Source organism: Ornithodoros turicata, chromosome 8 (assembly GCF_037126465.1).
Source record: "Ornithodoros turicata isolate Travis chromosome 8, ASM3712646v1, whole genome shotgun sequence".
Lineage (NCBI taxonomy): Eukaryota > Metazoa > Arthropoda > Arachnida > Ixodida > Argasidae > Ornithodoros > Ornithodoros turicata.
In genome coordinates this window covers 3,980,345-3,998,029 of record NC_088208.1, presented here as the reverse complement: position 1 = coordinate 3,998,029, position 17,685 = coordinate 3,980,345, and the positions used below count along the sequence as shown (strand labels likewise).

Here is a 17,685-nt window from a genome sequence, read left to right as displayed (position 1 = left end):
GGGCGTACATTACGCACCAGCCTGCCGGTTTATGCCACTGAATCATTTGCTACAACACATGCAAAATAAGGGCGTTGAACGCGAATGGTATGTGTGTACTAGTGTAACAGAGCATGAGACGTACTTACCAGAATTGCACTCGTGCATCTTAATTCACTTGGAAGTTGTGTACCTACATTCACCTGGTGCTGCTGCTGGACTGAGAAGGTGCAGCTGAGAAAAAGTGGACTGGCACTTGTTGCATCTGTAGTAACAGAGCGGCCCATTGAACAATTTTGTACAGACGCCCTTACCTTTTCAACCGACCATGAAACTCGCAGGGGTTGCTGAAACGTCCCCTCACCTGTTGAACATCGACGGACGAGCCGGACATCCAGCGAGGAACTTGAACGGAAGGAAGATTGAGGCCTTGTTTGTATCTGTCCCTTCTATGTTGTTCGAGCCTCAGAACATCAGTTTCTCTCTTGTTGAACGGAATATTTGGCAAAGCTGCTTCACCACTACCACAAATCTCATCCTCAAGCCATGCTCAAGCAGCTCAAGCAAACAAACCGCTGTCTGCTAGCGCATGCATACGCGAAGCGAGCAGACGGCAAGGCAGCGGCAAAGAAAGACACGTGACATCACTTCTAGCGCATGAACAGCGCAACTATTTTCCTCTCCCGAAGGCCAAGTGCAGGCGCAGGGTGGTTGTTGGATGTAGTACGCAGCTTCGTAAAACGTACAACATTGTGCTGATCATTTTATGTTCTGTGTTAACACCTAAGAAATTTCTCATGTTAAAATGATCGTTGTCGAAAATAACAGCCGCTGCTTAAATCGCAATAAATTCATCGGCTACGAGAATGTACAAATTGAAAAATTGAATGAGTATGTTGAATCGGGATGGACATCATTTCCAATATGGCGGTCGTCGTTGAGCTTCTCGGTTTATCGAGGAGATTTGTCATGTGGTTAGTCAACGCCTCCTCTATAAATGAATGCCTGTCAGATCGCGCGCTTACCAATGGAACTAGGGGTGTGCGAATATTCGATATTTGTACCGAATAACGGTACCGCGCTATTCGTATTCGAACCGAATAACATTTCATCGAATAATCGAATATATTCGAAATTCCGCAAGCTGGCTTCAACTCATGCCTCTGAGCGTTTGGCGAAGCCTACTTTACAATTCTGCGCCTCAAATATATCCTGCAAGGTGGCGTCACCTCATGCCTCTGAGTGTTAGGTGAAGCTTAGTTTACAGTTTTGCGCGTGCAGACTTACATACATACATACATACTTTATTGTGGTGTCTGCAAACAGCAAAAGCCTAGAACTGCAGTGCACCCTAATTACAAGTTGAGGTTACTGAGAACCTCCCGTCTGAAATGTTTAAAAGAAGGATAAAATAAGTCAATTTCAGAAGTCATCGAGTTGAAGTATAACTGAATGCGGCGGGTGGGCGACTGGCTCGCACGTATGTTGTCTACATAAAACAAGTGCATGTGTCGGACAGTGCGCGCGGGTACATGAAAACACACAAGATCAAGTATAGATCGAGCATCCAAAAGGTTGTGAATACATTTATATAAAAAAATAATATCACGGCTCGATCGGCGATCGCTCAAAAAAGACCCAGAGGGAAACGTTGTGACATAAGAGGGGAACCTCCGGTAGGCGATAATCAAATACCTCCTCAGACGAGACACATTAGAACGACCAATACAATTCCAAGCAACAGATCCGAATTCAATGACAGGCAGTAAAAGACTACTAAAAAGCACTTGTAGACAAACAGGGTCACTTAAATCTGAAGTTGTTCTACAGATCAGGCCAAGAATACGATAGGCTTTTTTAACAATATTTCCAACGTGTTCATTAAAGGACAGACGGCAATCAATCCAGACACCAAGGTCTTTAACAACAGGCACTCTGCACAATTCGTCCCCTAACAAAGTGTACGTAAAAACAATAGGGTTCACCTTGTTGGTTAGTGTCATCATTTTTGTTTTGCTAGCATTTAGTACAAGCCCGTTATCCGAACACCAGCGTGAAATGGCGTTAACATCACGTTGAAGAGACACACAATCAGTAATATCAGAAACAGCAATAAACAGTTTCAAGTCGTCGGCGAACTTAAGTATTGCAGCGGTTTCCACGACATCATCGATGTCGTTTATAAAAATATTAAAAAGTAGCGGTCCCAATGTAGATCCTTGAGGCACTCCTGAACAGGCAGGATAATTATTCAAAAATGCTCCACCAACCTTTACTGTATTCAGTCTGCCTTCTAAGTAGCTACTGAACCACTGACAATACAGCACCACTTGACGATATCCTGGAAGTTGGCTTCCCCTCATGTCTCCGAGCATCAGGCGAAGCCTAGTTTACACTTCTGCCAGTGCCACGGGGTTGCAGGCATGGTTTAAAAGTGCGATTTGAGGGATCACTGAAAATTGCCACTTTTGAGAAATATTTTGGCAAATGTTGGCAGGGATGTTTAAGTTAGTTTAATTATTTTGAGCTTTGGCTGGACCAGCTATGACGCCATAGAAAGAGGAATTTAATCACACAGCCAGCTACTTTATCTCTGGAATTACGATTTTCAGGACAATTCTAGCACAAACGTATTCATCAATGAAATATGTGTATATAGTTCGCAGTCTGTTTCACAAACTACAACTGAGCACCAGGTTTCAATGCAAACTTTTGCTTACTATTCAGCAATAAGCACACATTTTTGTGTAGTATTCGACATTATTCGATTCGCTACTATTCGAAGATTTTACTATTCGATTCGTATTCGATTCGAACCCAAAAATTACTATTCGCACAGCCCTAAATGGAACGAAACGAGCCCTGGCGGAGGCTCGGTTTCCCTCGTGCGACGAGAGGTGGCGGTAGGCCCCGTGACTATATAGGCTCCCTATGACTATACTCGGGACCGCCGGTCTCTATACTTGTTTCGCTCGCTCCAGGCTCCTTTTAGTGCTCTTCCGTTTGTGTAAACTGCAGAATGATTGAAGAACGAACAGCTTTATCGTTTAATTATGTGCAAACTGTGCGTAAGTGTTTTGTTAGGCCCTGACATGAATGACTTGCATGAGAGCAGGTTTGACCCGAGCACCGGGATCTACGCTAAAATCTCACTTTCAAATTTTTCAATACGAGAAAGGCGATTAAAGATAAAAACTGCGTCACGGTACCTGCAGGTAGTGCCCTCATGTCCACTTTCCTGCGGTCACAATGTCCTCGTGCCTCACTGTACAGACTGTTCACTGTCTAATAAGATTGAAGTTGTACAAAACAAAAACAATAAAAAAGAACATTGTTCACTTTCGGAGACTTGGAGAAGAAGCAAACAAAAAGAAGAACACTGTTCACATTCGAAGACTTACTGTGCAAACACTGCTAAGAACTGAGTGAGAGAAAGCTCTAGAGTTTCAGTACTTCGCGTGACAGTGGCCTTCTTGCGAGCATTTTCGCGATAGAATTTTTGTCAGTCACAGTTAATGCATGGTTGCTAAGGAGAGGTTTTATAAACTTCCTGCACAAAAGGCTCAACAATGTCCTTCTGTGCTCGCTATCTCCATTTTCGCACATAAGTATGGGGGCATTCATCAGCACCTCGACAGCGTGTCTTGCGCTGGACTCAAGTGGCTTAACCATACGCTTCCTGTGAAGGAGTACAATACCTAAGTAGCTTCTGAGGCCTATAAGGACGGAAACAAGCTCATTCGAAGGATACTTGAGACCTCCTCAATCCTGGTAGGCGATGAGCTCATCGACAGGTGTGTTTCCCCTCGGTTTTCCAACCAGCTCGATGCAGGAGGAGCAGCTTAGCTTTTCTGATATCACGCGAGCTAGGTACCCACCGATTAGAGCAATGCTGGCTACCTCTGGGTCCGGCAACCGCGGTTTTGGTGTCGTGCACAGTTCACGGAGTCTTTCTTTTGCCAGCGGTGGGAAAAACTCGGCGGTTGTGCTACCCCCGTTCTCAATGACCTGATTACTGATCGCTTGTGAACTGAGGAGTGACCCGGGGTAACTTAGGTTGCTGCGGTTTGATGATGTCACAATACCCGTCTTCAGCATTTTTTCAATACCGCTGAGAACGATCCTCATGTCCATGGCGTCGTTGCATCCTGAAGTTCTCCGGAGAAATCCGAAAAGCGTCTCGATTGGATTGCTTGGAAACTTTCGTGTGAAATCGAACATGAAATTTTTCTTGCTAAGGAGGAAGCGAATACATTGCACGTTTGAGCTTGTTGTCAGCACCAATGCGTGAAATGTCTCCTTGCTCAGGAAGTTGTCGGGATGGCTCTCGTTCCTCAGTTTTTGGACATAGTGGAGAAAGACTGTCTCCAGCCACTGCAGCCTGTCATCATGCACGTCATAGAAAGGTCTTGTATCCGGGTCGTTCTTGTGAATATGCTGCCGCGTGTTACTCACGTCCATAACAGTGAACCATTTGTGCATCATTGTCATGAACTCCACTGTCGGCCCAACTGATGCGAACTGCACGTCACATGTGTGACCAGCTTGGTCTTTCATGTATTGCAGCGCAGCCGTCACAGGGGGTGAAAAAACCTGTACAGCGTGCACTACGCTCATCTTCTCGATGTTTGAAGGATAAACGTGCTTGCGGGTGAGGAACCTTATTGGCTTTACGGTTGACCCTCGCTGCATCTTGTAGAGGTCCTTCAACCATGAAGATGAGATTTCTTTCTGGCCACCAATTTCCTTCGCAAGAAACTGGGACCTGACATTTTTGATAATGTGGCATTGGTCAAATGCCAAAAAAAGACGCCTCGATGGGTCTACAGGGTGCGGGGCAAACGTCGTGGCTTGTCCATGGCACAATATGTCCATGGCGGCAATGTTGGTCTTGTGGTTGTCCGTAACCAACCTGACAATTTTGAACCCCAGCTGTTCTGTACTTTTTATGACGTACACGATGTCTTGCGCAAGATCCGGTGCTGTGCAGGCTTTGGTAAAGAAGTATGCAACCGGTATCTTGAAACGCTCAGCCAGGCCGCAGAGCAGGAAACAAAGCAATGAATTGGCTAGAGTGGTAACATGTTCGGCTGGCGTGAGGTGGCCCAACTCCTTGCCCATGTTGACGTCCCCAATGAATGCATCTCGCTGTTTGTTATATTGCCACGAATCATCATCGCAAAACTTCCAGGGCAGGCACGAAACGGTACATCTCATCCCGGCGCATGCTGAAGAAGCAGCTTCCAGACACATCGCCTGCTCTCTGGCAAACGCACGTGCTGTTTCTAGACTTTTCGGCGCGACGCTTAAATGCTTGTGCGCTCCAAGCTGGAGCATTCATTCTTTGGACTCAGTTGTGTTCAGAGAGCTATCACTCTTGTGTTTTGCTATCAAGTAGTCTAATAAACCGTTCGCTGTTTATTCGACGACTCGCCGACCCATTTCGCTTCGTGACATTTCTGGTGGAGGTGCGGGGCATTCCTTGTCCAACGGCCTGGAAGACCAACTGCGACAAAGCCGAAGACAGCTTGGTCTGCCTGCAGAATTCGGTACATTAGAACCCCCTAAACGCAAGAAGATGACTGCGGAGACCAGTACCCAAGTGGCGCAACCTGTTGCCACGCCCATAGCCCCTGCACGGTCGCCGAAGACATTCAGCGGGGAGTATTACGACGACGTGGACGATTGGGTCGACCACTATGAGCGGGTCGCCAAGTTCAACAACTGGAGTGACGACCAGAAGCTCGTCAACGTCTATTTCTCCCTGGAAGGCAACGCGAAGACATGGTTCGAGAACCGGGAGACTTCGCTCACGTCCTGGGACGTCTTCAAAAGCAAGCTCCGCGAGGCGTTCGCTTTTCAACAACGAGCTGAACGCGCTGAACATCTGCTCCAGAGACTGCTCCAGAGGCTGCCAAACGAAAGCGTTACAGGCTTCGTCGAAGATGTGTTGCGGCTCTTCCGGCGAGCTGACCCCAAAGCATCCGAGGAGAAGAAGGTTCAGCGACTCATGAGGGGCGTAAAAGAAGAAATTTTTCTCGCCCTGTCCCGGGATCCACCCGCCACGACCGACACTTTTCTGGACGAAGCCGTCCGCATTGAGAGGACCCTGCTCTCTCGCGCTACCGTCAACAAACGACACCAGGGCTACGAGGCTTTCTCCACGACCGCCTGCCTCGACGTCGGATCGCTCAGACAGCTGATTCGAGAGGTGGTACGCGAAGAAACACGAGCTCTCCTCTGTCCTGAGAAGGCTCAAGACCCTTTGTCTTCGATCGGTGCGATCATCAAGGACGAGGTTCAGCAGGCAATCCAGACATCGTCAACCGCCAACCCCGACGCCGAAGTACCGAGACCAACCTACGCCGCCGCTGTGAGACAGGTGCCACCTACTCGTCCGTCGTACTACAGAAACCGTTGGACGCCTCCTCGGCCTGTCCAACCTACTCCGAGCGTCCCGCCACACTCTCAGCAGTTTCGCAAAACGGACGTTTGGCGGACTCCCGACTTCATACCGCTTGCTACCTTTGCGGAGAGGCCAACCACGTCTATCGCCGATGTCCCTACCGACGACTTGGCCTTCCCGGTTTTTCACCCGACGCCCCCCGCCCCCAGCGCGGTAGTCGCCCCGCCGCAATTGAAGACTGTCTACGGCAGCAGAATGCTTCTGCTGGCTCGCGACGCGACCTGTCCCCGAGCGTCCCCCACCGCAGCAGGTCGCCAGGAAGAGCACGTTCACCGTCACAGGCAAGACGACCTGTGTGGCGCAGCCCTAACCGGGAAAACTGAAGACTGCAGCTCCGGGATGTGAAGCTGCGGACCGACGACAAGTTACCATTCCTCCAACTCGACGAACAGCAACGCAGCACCGACACGACGCTCGAAAAATTACCAATAACCTGAAAATACTCATCGACGGCCATGAGATGATTGCATTAATCGATACCGGAGCCGACGATTCTGTTATAAGTGGTAGGTTGGCTATCAAGCTTCGCAAGGTGCAAACGAAGTGGGATGAGCCTAACATCGGCACTGCTGGTGGACACGTCGTAACACCGACTGGCCGATGCACGGCTGTCATACAAGTGTGTGACATCCAGTACGTCGTCAGCTTTGCCGTCTTGCCGAACTGCCCACGGGATGTACTACTCGGAATGGACTTTCTAGTCGAAAACGAAGCAATCATCGACTTCACAAATGGAGTTATCTCTTTTAAAACGCCGGAAACAGCAGAAGACAAGTGGTGGGCACGAATAACCCTGGAGAAACGCGCAAACACTGACGTAACCGCCGTGACGACTCAGCACGTCAACCTGCCTCCCTTGTCGTCAGTCCTTGTGACCGCTACGTGCGAGAGAGCACCGACTGGCTGTTTGTTGGCTGAAGGCAACACGCAACTTCTCCTCGAACGAGGAATTGGGATAGCAAGAAGAACTGTGCCCGTAAGAAACGGAATATTCGAACTCCTGGTCACAAATTTTTGCCCGGAGCCACAACACCTGGCGAACGGCACGAAGATAGCCGTCATCGTAGACCAATACTCCACCACGGATGTTTGCCTGATGGACACTGCTCGCATCGCGGTCACCACAGAACACGAGGCCGAACATTTCGACGTAAACCCTCAACTCAATACAACTCAAAAGCAAATCCTTCTCCAGATGCTCAACGATTTCAGTGACAGCTTCGCTGCATCGTCGAAAGTAATACAAACGCCCATTGCGAAGCACCGCATCATCGTCGACGAAAAGGCCCGTCCAATTCACCGCATGCCGTACCGGGTCTCCTGCAAAGAGCGAGAAACGATCCGAACGCAAGTAGAAGAGATGCTAAGAGATGACATTATCCAGCCGTCGACCAGTCCGTGGGCATCGCCGGTGGTACTAGTGAAGAAGAACGGAACACTCAGGTTCTGCGTCGACTACCGGAAACTCAATGAGATAATGAAGAAGGACGTCTACCCGTTACCGCGCATCGACGACACGCTCGATCGCCTTCAAAACGCAAAAATTTTCTCTTCCATGGACCTCAAGACGGGGTACTGGCAAATTGAAGTCGACGAACGGGACCGTGAGAAGACTGCCTTCGTCACTCCGGATGGACTTTACGAATTCAAATTTATGCCTTTCGGCCTTTGCACAGCACCAGCGACGTTCCAGCGTGTTATGGATACAGTTCTCGCCGGGTTTAAGTGGCAAACCTGCCTGGTGCACCTCGAAGATGTTGTCGTCTTCGCAAGAACATTCGAAGAACATGTTGAACGGCTAAAGCAAGTCCTCGAGGCTATCAGAACTGCAGGGCTGACGTTGAAGACTCAGAAGTGTCGATTCGGCTAGAGGAACTCAGATTTCTCGGCCATCTCGTGAGCAGCGACGGCGTACGCCCCGACCCCGAGCAGACGGCGGCCATCGCAAATTACCGTGTTTCTTCTAACGTGAAAGACGTTTGAAGCTTTCTTGGCCTTTGCGCCTACTACCGACGGTTCATTCCGAACTTTTCAAGAATTGCGTCACCCCTGAATGCCCTCACGAAGGACGGATCCACGTTTATCTGGAGTGAAGCCCAGCAACAGGCGTTTGATGAATTGAAGACGCGTCTACAGACCGCACCCGTGCTTGCCCACTTCGATCCAAACGCCGAAACAGAAATACACACCGACGCAAGCAACGATGGTCTAGGAGCCGTGCTCGTTCAACTTCACGACGGCGTCGAACGTGTCACCGCTTACGCAAGCAGAACGCTAACCAAGGCAGAGAAGAACTATTCGACGACCGAAAAAGAGTGCCTTGCACTCATATGGGCCATCACAAAGTTGCGCCCCTACCTGTACGGACGGCCGTTCAAGGTGGTAACAGACCACCATTCTCTGTGCTGGCTGGCTGGTTTAAGGGACCCCTCAGGACGCCTAGCGAGATGGAGCCTCCGATTACAGGAGTATGACGTAACCGTCACTTACAAGTCAGGAAGAAAACACAACGACGCCGACTGCCTGTCCCGAGCACCACTCCAGCGACAGGACAACAGCCTCGAGGACGACGACGCCTTCCTCGGTCTAATGAGCGCGACTACCATGTCTACCAAGCAGTGTAACGACCCCGAATTGAAGACACTCGTCGACTATCTGGAGGGCCGCGCCGACAATGTTCCTCCCATCTTCAGAAGATCACTCCCAAGTTTTTCCCTACGTAATGGTGTTCTCTACAAAGAAAACCACGCACCACAAGGCGCTACGTGGCTTGTCGTTGTGCCTGGGGACATGCGCATCGAGATTCTTGAATCCTGCCACGACGAACCGTCATCAGGTCATTTGGGATACAGCCGGACACTGGCCCGTATAAGGGTACTACTAATAACAAAGTTGGGAGTGCGAGGCAAGCTGCCACAGCCGCACTAATCTCACCTAATATATCACTAAACAAAGTGTATGATGTCATAGGTTAAAGATGGCTTTCCCGTAACGCAAATAAATGAATCGAAAAGTTCCGCTAAATCTACAAACGTACAACACTAAGCATTCGTTGAAGTGGGCTTGACCGCAATACACGGAAGTGTTAGGTGAAGCCAATTTTCAAATGGTGACGCCTACCAAAGGAACATTTTTCACGCCAGAAATCGGACCTGCATGCAAGCGTCCACAAATCCAAACCCGACGTGTTTTGTTTACTTCACCAGCAAGACGCGGCGCGGTCGGGAGCACGTCGGGAGCGGTCGCGCGATTGCCGTAGTTCGCGCGTGTGCGAATCAAGTCCTTGGTTTGCACTTTCGCAAGCCCGGCATACGGGTTTTGTCGGGTTAAACCCGAACTATTTTGATGTAAATCAGGGGGTAAAAATGGGCTTTATCGGGTTTTACCCGAAAACTGAGGGCCCTATTTATTTATACTATTCGAATAACATTTGTTGCATTTACGTAACAATCTAGTTTCTTTTTTTTCTTCACCTATTCTATTCACTTCAATTCACTGTGCTCACCTACCCTAAGTGAATGCAAGTTTGGTTAAAACACTTTTGAGGCTATTTTCTGATACGCATAAACTTGTATGGACTAAGTAACACTTAGTACAGCTCGTTCACTCCATGCCAGGTAATCCAGTGGTTCTGCCCAACCACCTGCTGATAACCACGCATGCTGAGAGGCTGTGCGATTTAAATCGGCACTAAACAGGTATAGAAGGTGTACTTTTTGTTAATGCGTTGACCTACATTCCTGGCAGTGAATGTTCTCCAAAAATTATTGGCCCCAAAAAAGTATCTAAGCCAAGACAGTATTCGCTGCACTCTTTGTAGGTCATGCCCAGCCTTGCGATGCCCTACTGACAATAGCCACACGATTTTGATGTCACTCTCCATTTACCAGTCAAAATACGAGACCCTTATACGTTAATTTATTGTAACATCGGGAAGTGGGGTCAATTCGAAAAATCTCTCCACTTGAAGCGCACAAGATAGCCAGTCCAAAAAGTACCAGAAGTCTGCAGTGTTTCATTTAGTGTGCGCATTATATCTTGAGTGCTATATCGCTCCTTAAGGTTACAGCATTGTCCCGGTAACAAGTTCTCCTCGTACACCACAGGTTGTCTCAACCGGCCTGTCATCGACTACAGTCAGAAATCTCGTCATCTCTCATGGCTGGAATGCAGCTTTGTTACACGTGCGAGATGTGTGACATAGGTGCTGTCCTAGAAAGATATTGTCATCCACGTTTTTTCATGGGGCATGATAATTGGGGAATGTTTAGTGCTACTTTGAGTGGCAAATGCACAAGAAGGGATTATCTACTAAAATAGCTTCAAGGATTACACTGCATGATACTGCATGTTTAGTTACCTAATACTTATGCAAAGTCAAAGCTTGCTGCTTTATGACTGCTAGTGGTTTCCAAGTTTGTGTAGTGCGACATGTACTTATTGAGCATAACAGCTTATTTTTTTTCTTTTTGTTCTTGCAGTCACCGCATGAAAGTGGCGGGGAATCGACATCGGGGGCAGCTTCTCCTTTTCTGACCTTTTTCAAGAAACTATCTCTAAAAAATGGCTGTCTCCAAAGGGGATAGCCTTCTCATGATTATCAAATATGCCTTAAAAATAAAGTGACACTCGCTGGACTCGAAAACTTGAACTGTGTGAAATAACAATGTTGTCTGACATGTGGGATGGGCACCTGTACGGCAGTTTCGTTGATGCCACAAAAGACTCTGGGCAGGGGCGAATTTAAGGGTCTGTCAAGGGTCTGTCAGGGGGGGGGGTTGCCACATGCTTTAAAGCAGCTCGAGACTCGTAGCTCACGGGAGCAGTCCCCGTGCTTGTGGCTTCTAAGATGCCAACCTGCCAAAGGAATATTACTTATATTTCTGACCTCATATTTGTAGCAGTGCTCTGTAACCCAGGCAAAAATAGGAATAGCCATACCTTTAGAAGTTTTTCAGCTGTGAACACAGCTGACCGTGCATCAACTCTGTCATTTCCACCGTTAACTGTCTGACGCAGCTGAATAAAGACTCGACCGCGTCACTGTTAAAGTACCTCGTCACGACGTACCGGAATCTGGAAAAAACATTAGGAACATTAGCAGGGTTTATTTTTGAACTATGTCCACAACTGAATTATGGGTAGGTAAATTTCACTCACTTCTGATGGTCAAGCAAGTAGGTTCCAAGTGCAGCTGTTGACAGTGTCGTCATGACAGTTGCCTCATATGTTTCCCTGGTCATTCCCTTTCCACGGTACCTCTGACTTGATGCTTTTAATTCCTCCAAGTAGGTAATAAAGTCAAGCTTGAGCCACATCAGACGGTCATCATCTGCTGTTACAAATGGCTCCTCCTGTCCTGTTCGGAATTTAGGTGTACTGATATCATGCAGCGCATACCATCTCTGTACCATCTTCATGAAGCAAACAGTTCCACCACAGTTTTCAAACAAGGTTGCATGTTCATGGCAGTTGGGATGATAGCAGAGGTACTCGAGTGTGCCAATCACAAATGGCGAAAAGATCATGGTAGCCCTTGATACTTTCATCTTTTCCAAGTTGTTTGGCTCCACGTGTGATCTTGTCAACAGCCTCACTGGTTTCATTAGTAGGTGGTTTTGAATGTTGTACAGCTCTTTCAGGTAAAAGCATCCCCGAACCTCTTCCTCTCCGACCACCACTTCTCGCTCAAACAGGTTTGTTCTTAGGTTCTTTATGAGGTGGTTGGGGTCGAAGGACAGGAACAGTGGCTCTCCTCCCCGAAGTGGATGTGGGACAACATGATGTAGAACGTTATCCTCAGACATACTGCGAAACATTGCTGTATTTGTCTGACGGTTGTCCGTTACAATTCTTGCAACACGGAATCCTGCTTCCTCTACAGTCTTCATGGCATTTAATGTCATCTTGAGGAGCTCTTGATGCTTCAAGCACCTAGTTAAGTTTGTTCGGGGGCGGTGAGTGTTTTCCGTCCCGATTATGTAGATACTATCGACACATTACAATGGAGTACGACTAACAACCAGTTACATTTATTTCCAAAAGCCCCGGAGCAGCCCTACATCAGTGGCGTCCAGAGAGCATCTCCCGCATTTTCCCTTTCCAGGCCGCGGTTCGTCCCTTGAAGTCCCTAAAATCGGGGTTCCGTCTCTGTTTCTCGGAACGCGCTTAACGAGCGTCCCTTGGCTATGTATCACCATGACAAGCAGGGCACATGTTACTCAAGGTCAGTCCCCATCGCCATGGACTGTGGAGAGACACTTAACAGTACAGTGGAAAGACACTTAACACACCTTGTGAAGAAGTACCCTGCCAGAATGATGTATGGTGTTGAAAGGCCCCGAAGCACAAAACAGAGAAGTCTGTTTGCAACTTGAGGTTTGCCTCCTGTAGGACTCTCGTCACATCCTGTGTCAACAAGCCCGAATATTTTGTCCACTTGCCTGTCGTATATCACCCGTTGTTGAATTGACATTTCATCAATTATTAGCGAACAGAATGTCTCTTGTCCCACCTTGAGCATCTGGTGTTCTGTTGACAGTCACTCTGTAATGAGAGCAGTAACACCAACATCTCCTGTAGAGTAGCCAACAAATACTTTACAACAATACTTTACTGGCTTCGCACTGGGCTTTCAGAGGTGAGTCATTCACCCTGACGGGAGGACATCATGTTCCACGTGACCTTCCGACGCCACTCGCTCAAACGTCGCCCACCTACGCATTGCTGATGAAGGCCCAATAAGGCCGAAACAGCTGTCCAATGCTGGTGTGGCGACGTTTGGGACATGTAAACATATGTTCAACGTGCAGCCAAAGAGCGTATGCTATTTTTCTTCATTTAAAACTTTACTGGCTTCGCACTGGGCTTTCAGAGGTGAGTCATTCACCCTGACGGGAGGACATCACGTTCCACGTGACCTTCCGACGCCACTCGCTCAAACGTCGCCCACCTACGCATTGCTGATGAAGACCCAATAAGGCCGAAACAGCTGTCCAATGCTGGTGTGGCGACGTTTGGGACATGTAAACATATGTTCAAAGTGCAGCCAAAGAGCGTATGCTATTTTTCTTCATTTAAAACTTTACTGGCTTCGCACTGGGCTTTCAGAGGAGAGTCATTCACCCTGACGGGAGGACATCACGTTCCACGTGACCTTCCGACGCCACTCGCTCAAACGTCGCCCACCTACGCATTGCTGATGAAGGCCCAATAAGGCCGAAACAGCTGTCCAATGCTGGTGTGGCGACGTTTGGGACATGTAAACATATGTTCAAAGTGCAGCCAAAGAGCGTATGCTATTTTTCTTCATTTAAAACTTTACTGGCTTCGCACTGGGCTTTCAGAGGAGAGTCATTCACCCTGACGGGAGGACATCACGTTCCACGTGACCTTCCGACGCCACTCGCTCAAACGTCGCCCACCTACGCATTGCTGATGAAGGCCCAATAAGGCCGAAACAGCTGTCCAATGCTGGTGTGGCGACGTTTGGGACATGTAAACATATGTTCAACGTGCAGCCAAAGAGCGTATGCTATTTTTCTTCATTTAAAACTTTACTGGCTTCGCACTGGGCTTTCAGAGGAGAGTCATTCACCCTGACGGGAGGACATGACGTTCCACGTGACCTTCCGACGCCACTCGCTCAAACGTCGCCCACCTACGCATTGCTGATGAAGGCCCAATAAGGCCGAAACAGCTGTCCAATGCTGGTGTGGCGACGTTTGGGACATGTAAACATATGTTCAACGTGCAGCCAAAGAGCGTATGCTATTTTTCTTCATTTAAAACTTTACTGGCTTCGCACTGGGCTTTCAGAGGAGAGTCATTCACCCTGACGGGAGGACATGACGTTCCACGTGACCTTCCGACGCCACTCGCTCAAACGTCGCCCACCTACGCATTGCTGATGAAGGCCCAATAAGGCCGAAACAGCTGTCCAATGCTGGTGTGGCGACGTTTGGGACATGTAAACATATGTTCAACGTGCAGCCAAAGAGCGTATGCTATTTTTCTTCATTTAAAACTTTACTGGCTTCGCACTGGGCTTTCAGAGGAGAGTCATTCACCCTGACGGGAGGACATGACGTTCCACGTGACCTTCCGACGCCACTCGCTCAAACGTCGCCCACCTACGCATTGCTGATGAAGGCCCAATAAGGCCGAAACAGCTGTCCAATGCTGGTGTGGCGACGTTTGGGACATGTAAACATATGTTCAACGTGCAGCCAAAGAGCGTATGCTATTTTTCTTCATTTAAAACTTTACTGGCTTCGCACTGGGCTTTCAGAGGAGAGTCATTCACCCTGACGGGAGGACATCACGTTCCACGTGACCTTCCGACGCCACTCGCTCAAACGTCGCCCACCTACGCATTACTGATGAAGGCCCAATAAGGCCGAAACAGCTGTCCAATGCTGGTGTGGCGATGTTTGGGACATGTAAACATATGTTCAACGTGCAGCCAAAGAGCGTATGCTATTTTTCTTCATTTAAAACTTTACTGGCTTCGCACTGGGCTTTCAGAGGAGAGTCATTCACCCTGACGGGAGGACATGACGTTCCACGTGACCTTCCGACGCCACTCGCTCAAACGTCGCCCACCTACGCATTGCTGATGAAGGCCCAATAAGGCCGAAACAGCTGTCCAATGCTGGTGTGGCGACGTTTGGGACATGTAAACATATGTTCAACGTGCAGCCAAAGAGCGTATGCTATTTTTCTTCATTTAAAACTTTACTGGCTTCGCACTGGGCTTTCAGAGGAGAGTCATTCACCCTGACGGGAGGACATCACGTTCCACGTGACCTTCCGACGCCACTCGCTCAAACGTCGCCCACCTACGCATTGCTGATGAAGGCCCAATAAGGCCGAAACAGCTGTCCAATGCTGGTGTGGCGACGTTTGGGACATGTAAACATATGTTCAACGTGCAGCCAAAGAGCGTATGCTATTTTTCTTCATTTAAAACTTTACTGGCTTCGCACTGGGCTTTCAGAGGAGAGTCATTCACCCTGACGGGAGGACATCACGTTCCACGTGACCTTCCGACGCCACTCGCTCAAACGTCGCCCACCTACGCATTGCTGATGAAGGCCCAATAAGGCCGAAACAGCTGTCCAATGCTGGTGTGGCGACGTTTGGGACATGTAAACATATGTTCAACGTGCAGCCAAAGAGCGTATGCTATTTTTCTTCATTTAAAACTTTTGGAGCGTACTGCGGCTTGGAAGTTTTAGCAGCTTTCGTGACTTTGCGTGCTCATACCCTATGCTTGAGCACGCTTTCCAGATTATGCACTCTCGTAGAATGGATTCATCATCCGCTGGTCGTTGCTTGGTGAAATTCAGTATTTGGTGCCTTTGAAATGTGGCCGTCTTGTCGCCATCGGCTGCTGTTTTTGCAAGTTTTGCAACTGTGTGCATGCTTCATCAAGTTGTTGCTGAAGTGATCCCAGAGATTCATTCAGCCTCCTGACTTTCATGTTGAGACGATGCATGTTTCGCTTGTGTTCTTCTTTCATGGATCGTATGTCGAGCGTCGTCTGGCATTCTTGGTCAGCAAAAGTCAAGGGAAAATGTGTTTCACGCTCCTCATGGTCAGGCTGTTGTTCTGGATGCAGCGTCTCGTCCTCACAAATATGCTCTTCATCTTCTGGCATGACTGCATCAGCTTCGGCGGGTGCACAAGGAATACCTGTTAATGTCGCCTGCTTCTGAGCATTACGTGACGTGCTACTCCGCCGTCTCCGTTTCGTGGTCGGATGGCAGTCTTGCATGTAGGATGGGTATCCTTCAAACAGAGATGGAACAGCAGTTGGAAGCAGAAGCTTCCTCTTCACTCCTTTCTTGTAGTCTGCCTCGGTAAAATGAAGAGAACAGACAAGAGACCTGTCGCATGGCTGCCATTTGCTTCCTCTGACAGCTCCTTCCCTTGATATCATCTTCAGCCAGGCTTCACGTACGTCTGGCTTGCATGGAAATTCCTGGTACTTAACATGAGGGTCCTTCCGTGCACATGAAGTGCAAATGGGCACGCAGCAGTTCTTTGGCATACTGTCTACTTGGGCATGATGCCACACAATGCGAAATAAGTGAAACAAAGCCTACTCCCAGCGCACGTCACACACTTCACACTTCGCCTCCACCTGCTTCTGTCACCGATCCGTGGCGCCACCCCCGCGGAGCGTGGGAGAAATGGGAAACTCATATCACAGCCTTCCTATTGTTCTCAAGAGAGAACGACAGGCCGCTCCTACGGGGATCGAGCAGCCGTGCCTGTACTGTCAAACTTGGGCTGTAGGACCACAGCGTCATGCAGATGATCGTACCATGCATATGTCCAATATCATTTGAAAGTGACTGTTCAATGCATATATCGCGTGCATATTCGAGCAAAAATGACTCAATGTGGATCATTAAGAACCATTTGCGCCCAACTCAACAAGATTCTGCTTTTTTCGTCTAAGGTTTACACCGCTGGCTGCTAGGCATTCATTGAGCTTCGTGAGACAATGTGCTAGTCCTTTTTTTCTTTGTCGGTCACGTGATTATGCATCTTAATGTTGAAATGCCGTTCATAATGAATCTCTATTCTACTGCACTGTGTTCTAACGTAATAACATGTACAAATAAAACCAGAAAGCTGTGCAGTGATGTCACAATTGTGCCACAATTCCTTCCGTGTCTAAGAAATATTCCGTAACTGGAACCTTCACTAAGCATACCCTCCCCACCGACAGCAGTGAATTTCTGGGGAAATCACTGCTTATAGGTGGCATCCATATGATGTCACACCATAGCTTTACCCGTGGTTTTTCTCTCTTTCTGCTGAACCGGCGCACCCTGCCTATATGCGTGCTTATTTTCACTCTTTCTGGTGAACTGGCTTACGCAAATGCACGCACGCATACGAGTCTCATTCATTTGATTAATCCTTACCAAAAGCCAGGACGCACATCAAAGCAAGGGCGAAGAACCGATGACGAAACCAGATGGGGTGATGATTTCGTTTCACGGATTGATAATTTTCAGATGGAGCATTTAGCGGCATTGTTTTCGTAGCAAGTCGGGCATTAGGTGAATCCAGTGGGTGAATCCGATGGATGGATGGATTGATTGTAGTGGCACCCCTGCCTGTGCACCTTGAGACCTTATCTGTGAAAGATGAAAGTCACTGAAAAGGTTAGCCAGCTGTAGGACTTGAACCCACATCTTCTGGATTACCTTGGATTACCTGGA

The 17,685-nt window shown here is 48.4% G+C and overlaps 2 protein-coding genes and 1 long non-coding RNA gene across 3 annotated transcripts in view; 1 reads left to right on the top strand and 2 right to left on the bottom strand.

The window, feature by feature from the left end:
• The window catches only part of LOC135366400 (major facilitator superfamily domain-containing protein 1-like), a 69,010-nt gene extending 51,328 nt beyond the window's left edge, over nt 1-17,682 (bottom strand). Inside the window, exons 1-3 of the mRNA XM_064599083.1 lie at nt 17,671-17,682; nt 17,386-17,601; nt 12,739-12,991 (exon numbers count right to left, since the gene is read on the bottom strand). The gene's annotated coding sequence lies outside the window, so the exon portion shown is untranslated. The remainder of the gene's footprint in view (nt 1-12,738; nt 12,992-17,385; nt 17,602-17,670) is intronic.
• LOC135366405 (uncharacterized) lies at nt 10,552-11,082 on the top strand. The gene is made up of 2 exons (XR_010414148.1): nt 10,552-10,649; nt 10,927-11,082. It is a non-coding gene; the product is annotated as an uncharacterized LOC135366405 (long non-coding RNA).
• LOC135366364 (THAP domain-containing protein 1 B-like) lies at nt 15,792-16,499 on the bottom strand. Its single transcript, XM_064599031.1, has one exon. The coding sequence runs from the start codon at nt 16,497-16,499 to the stop codon at nt 15,792-15,794; it is 708 nt and encodes a 235-aa protein (XP_064455101.1).
• Nucleotides 17,683-17,685: the final 3 nt, after the last annotated feature.

Bases quoted from the DNA above. Each gene is read 5' to 3' on its own strand.
- LOC135366364 (XM_064599031.1), bottom strand. From the start codon at position 16,499: ATGCCAAAGAACTGCTGCGTGCCCATTTGCACTTCATGTGCACGGAAG.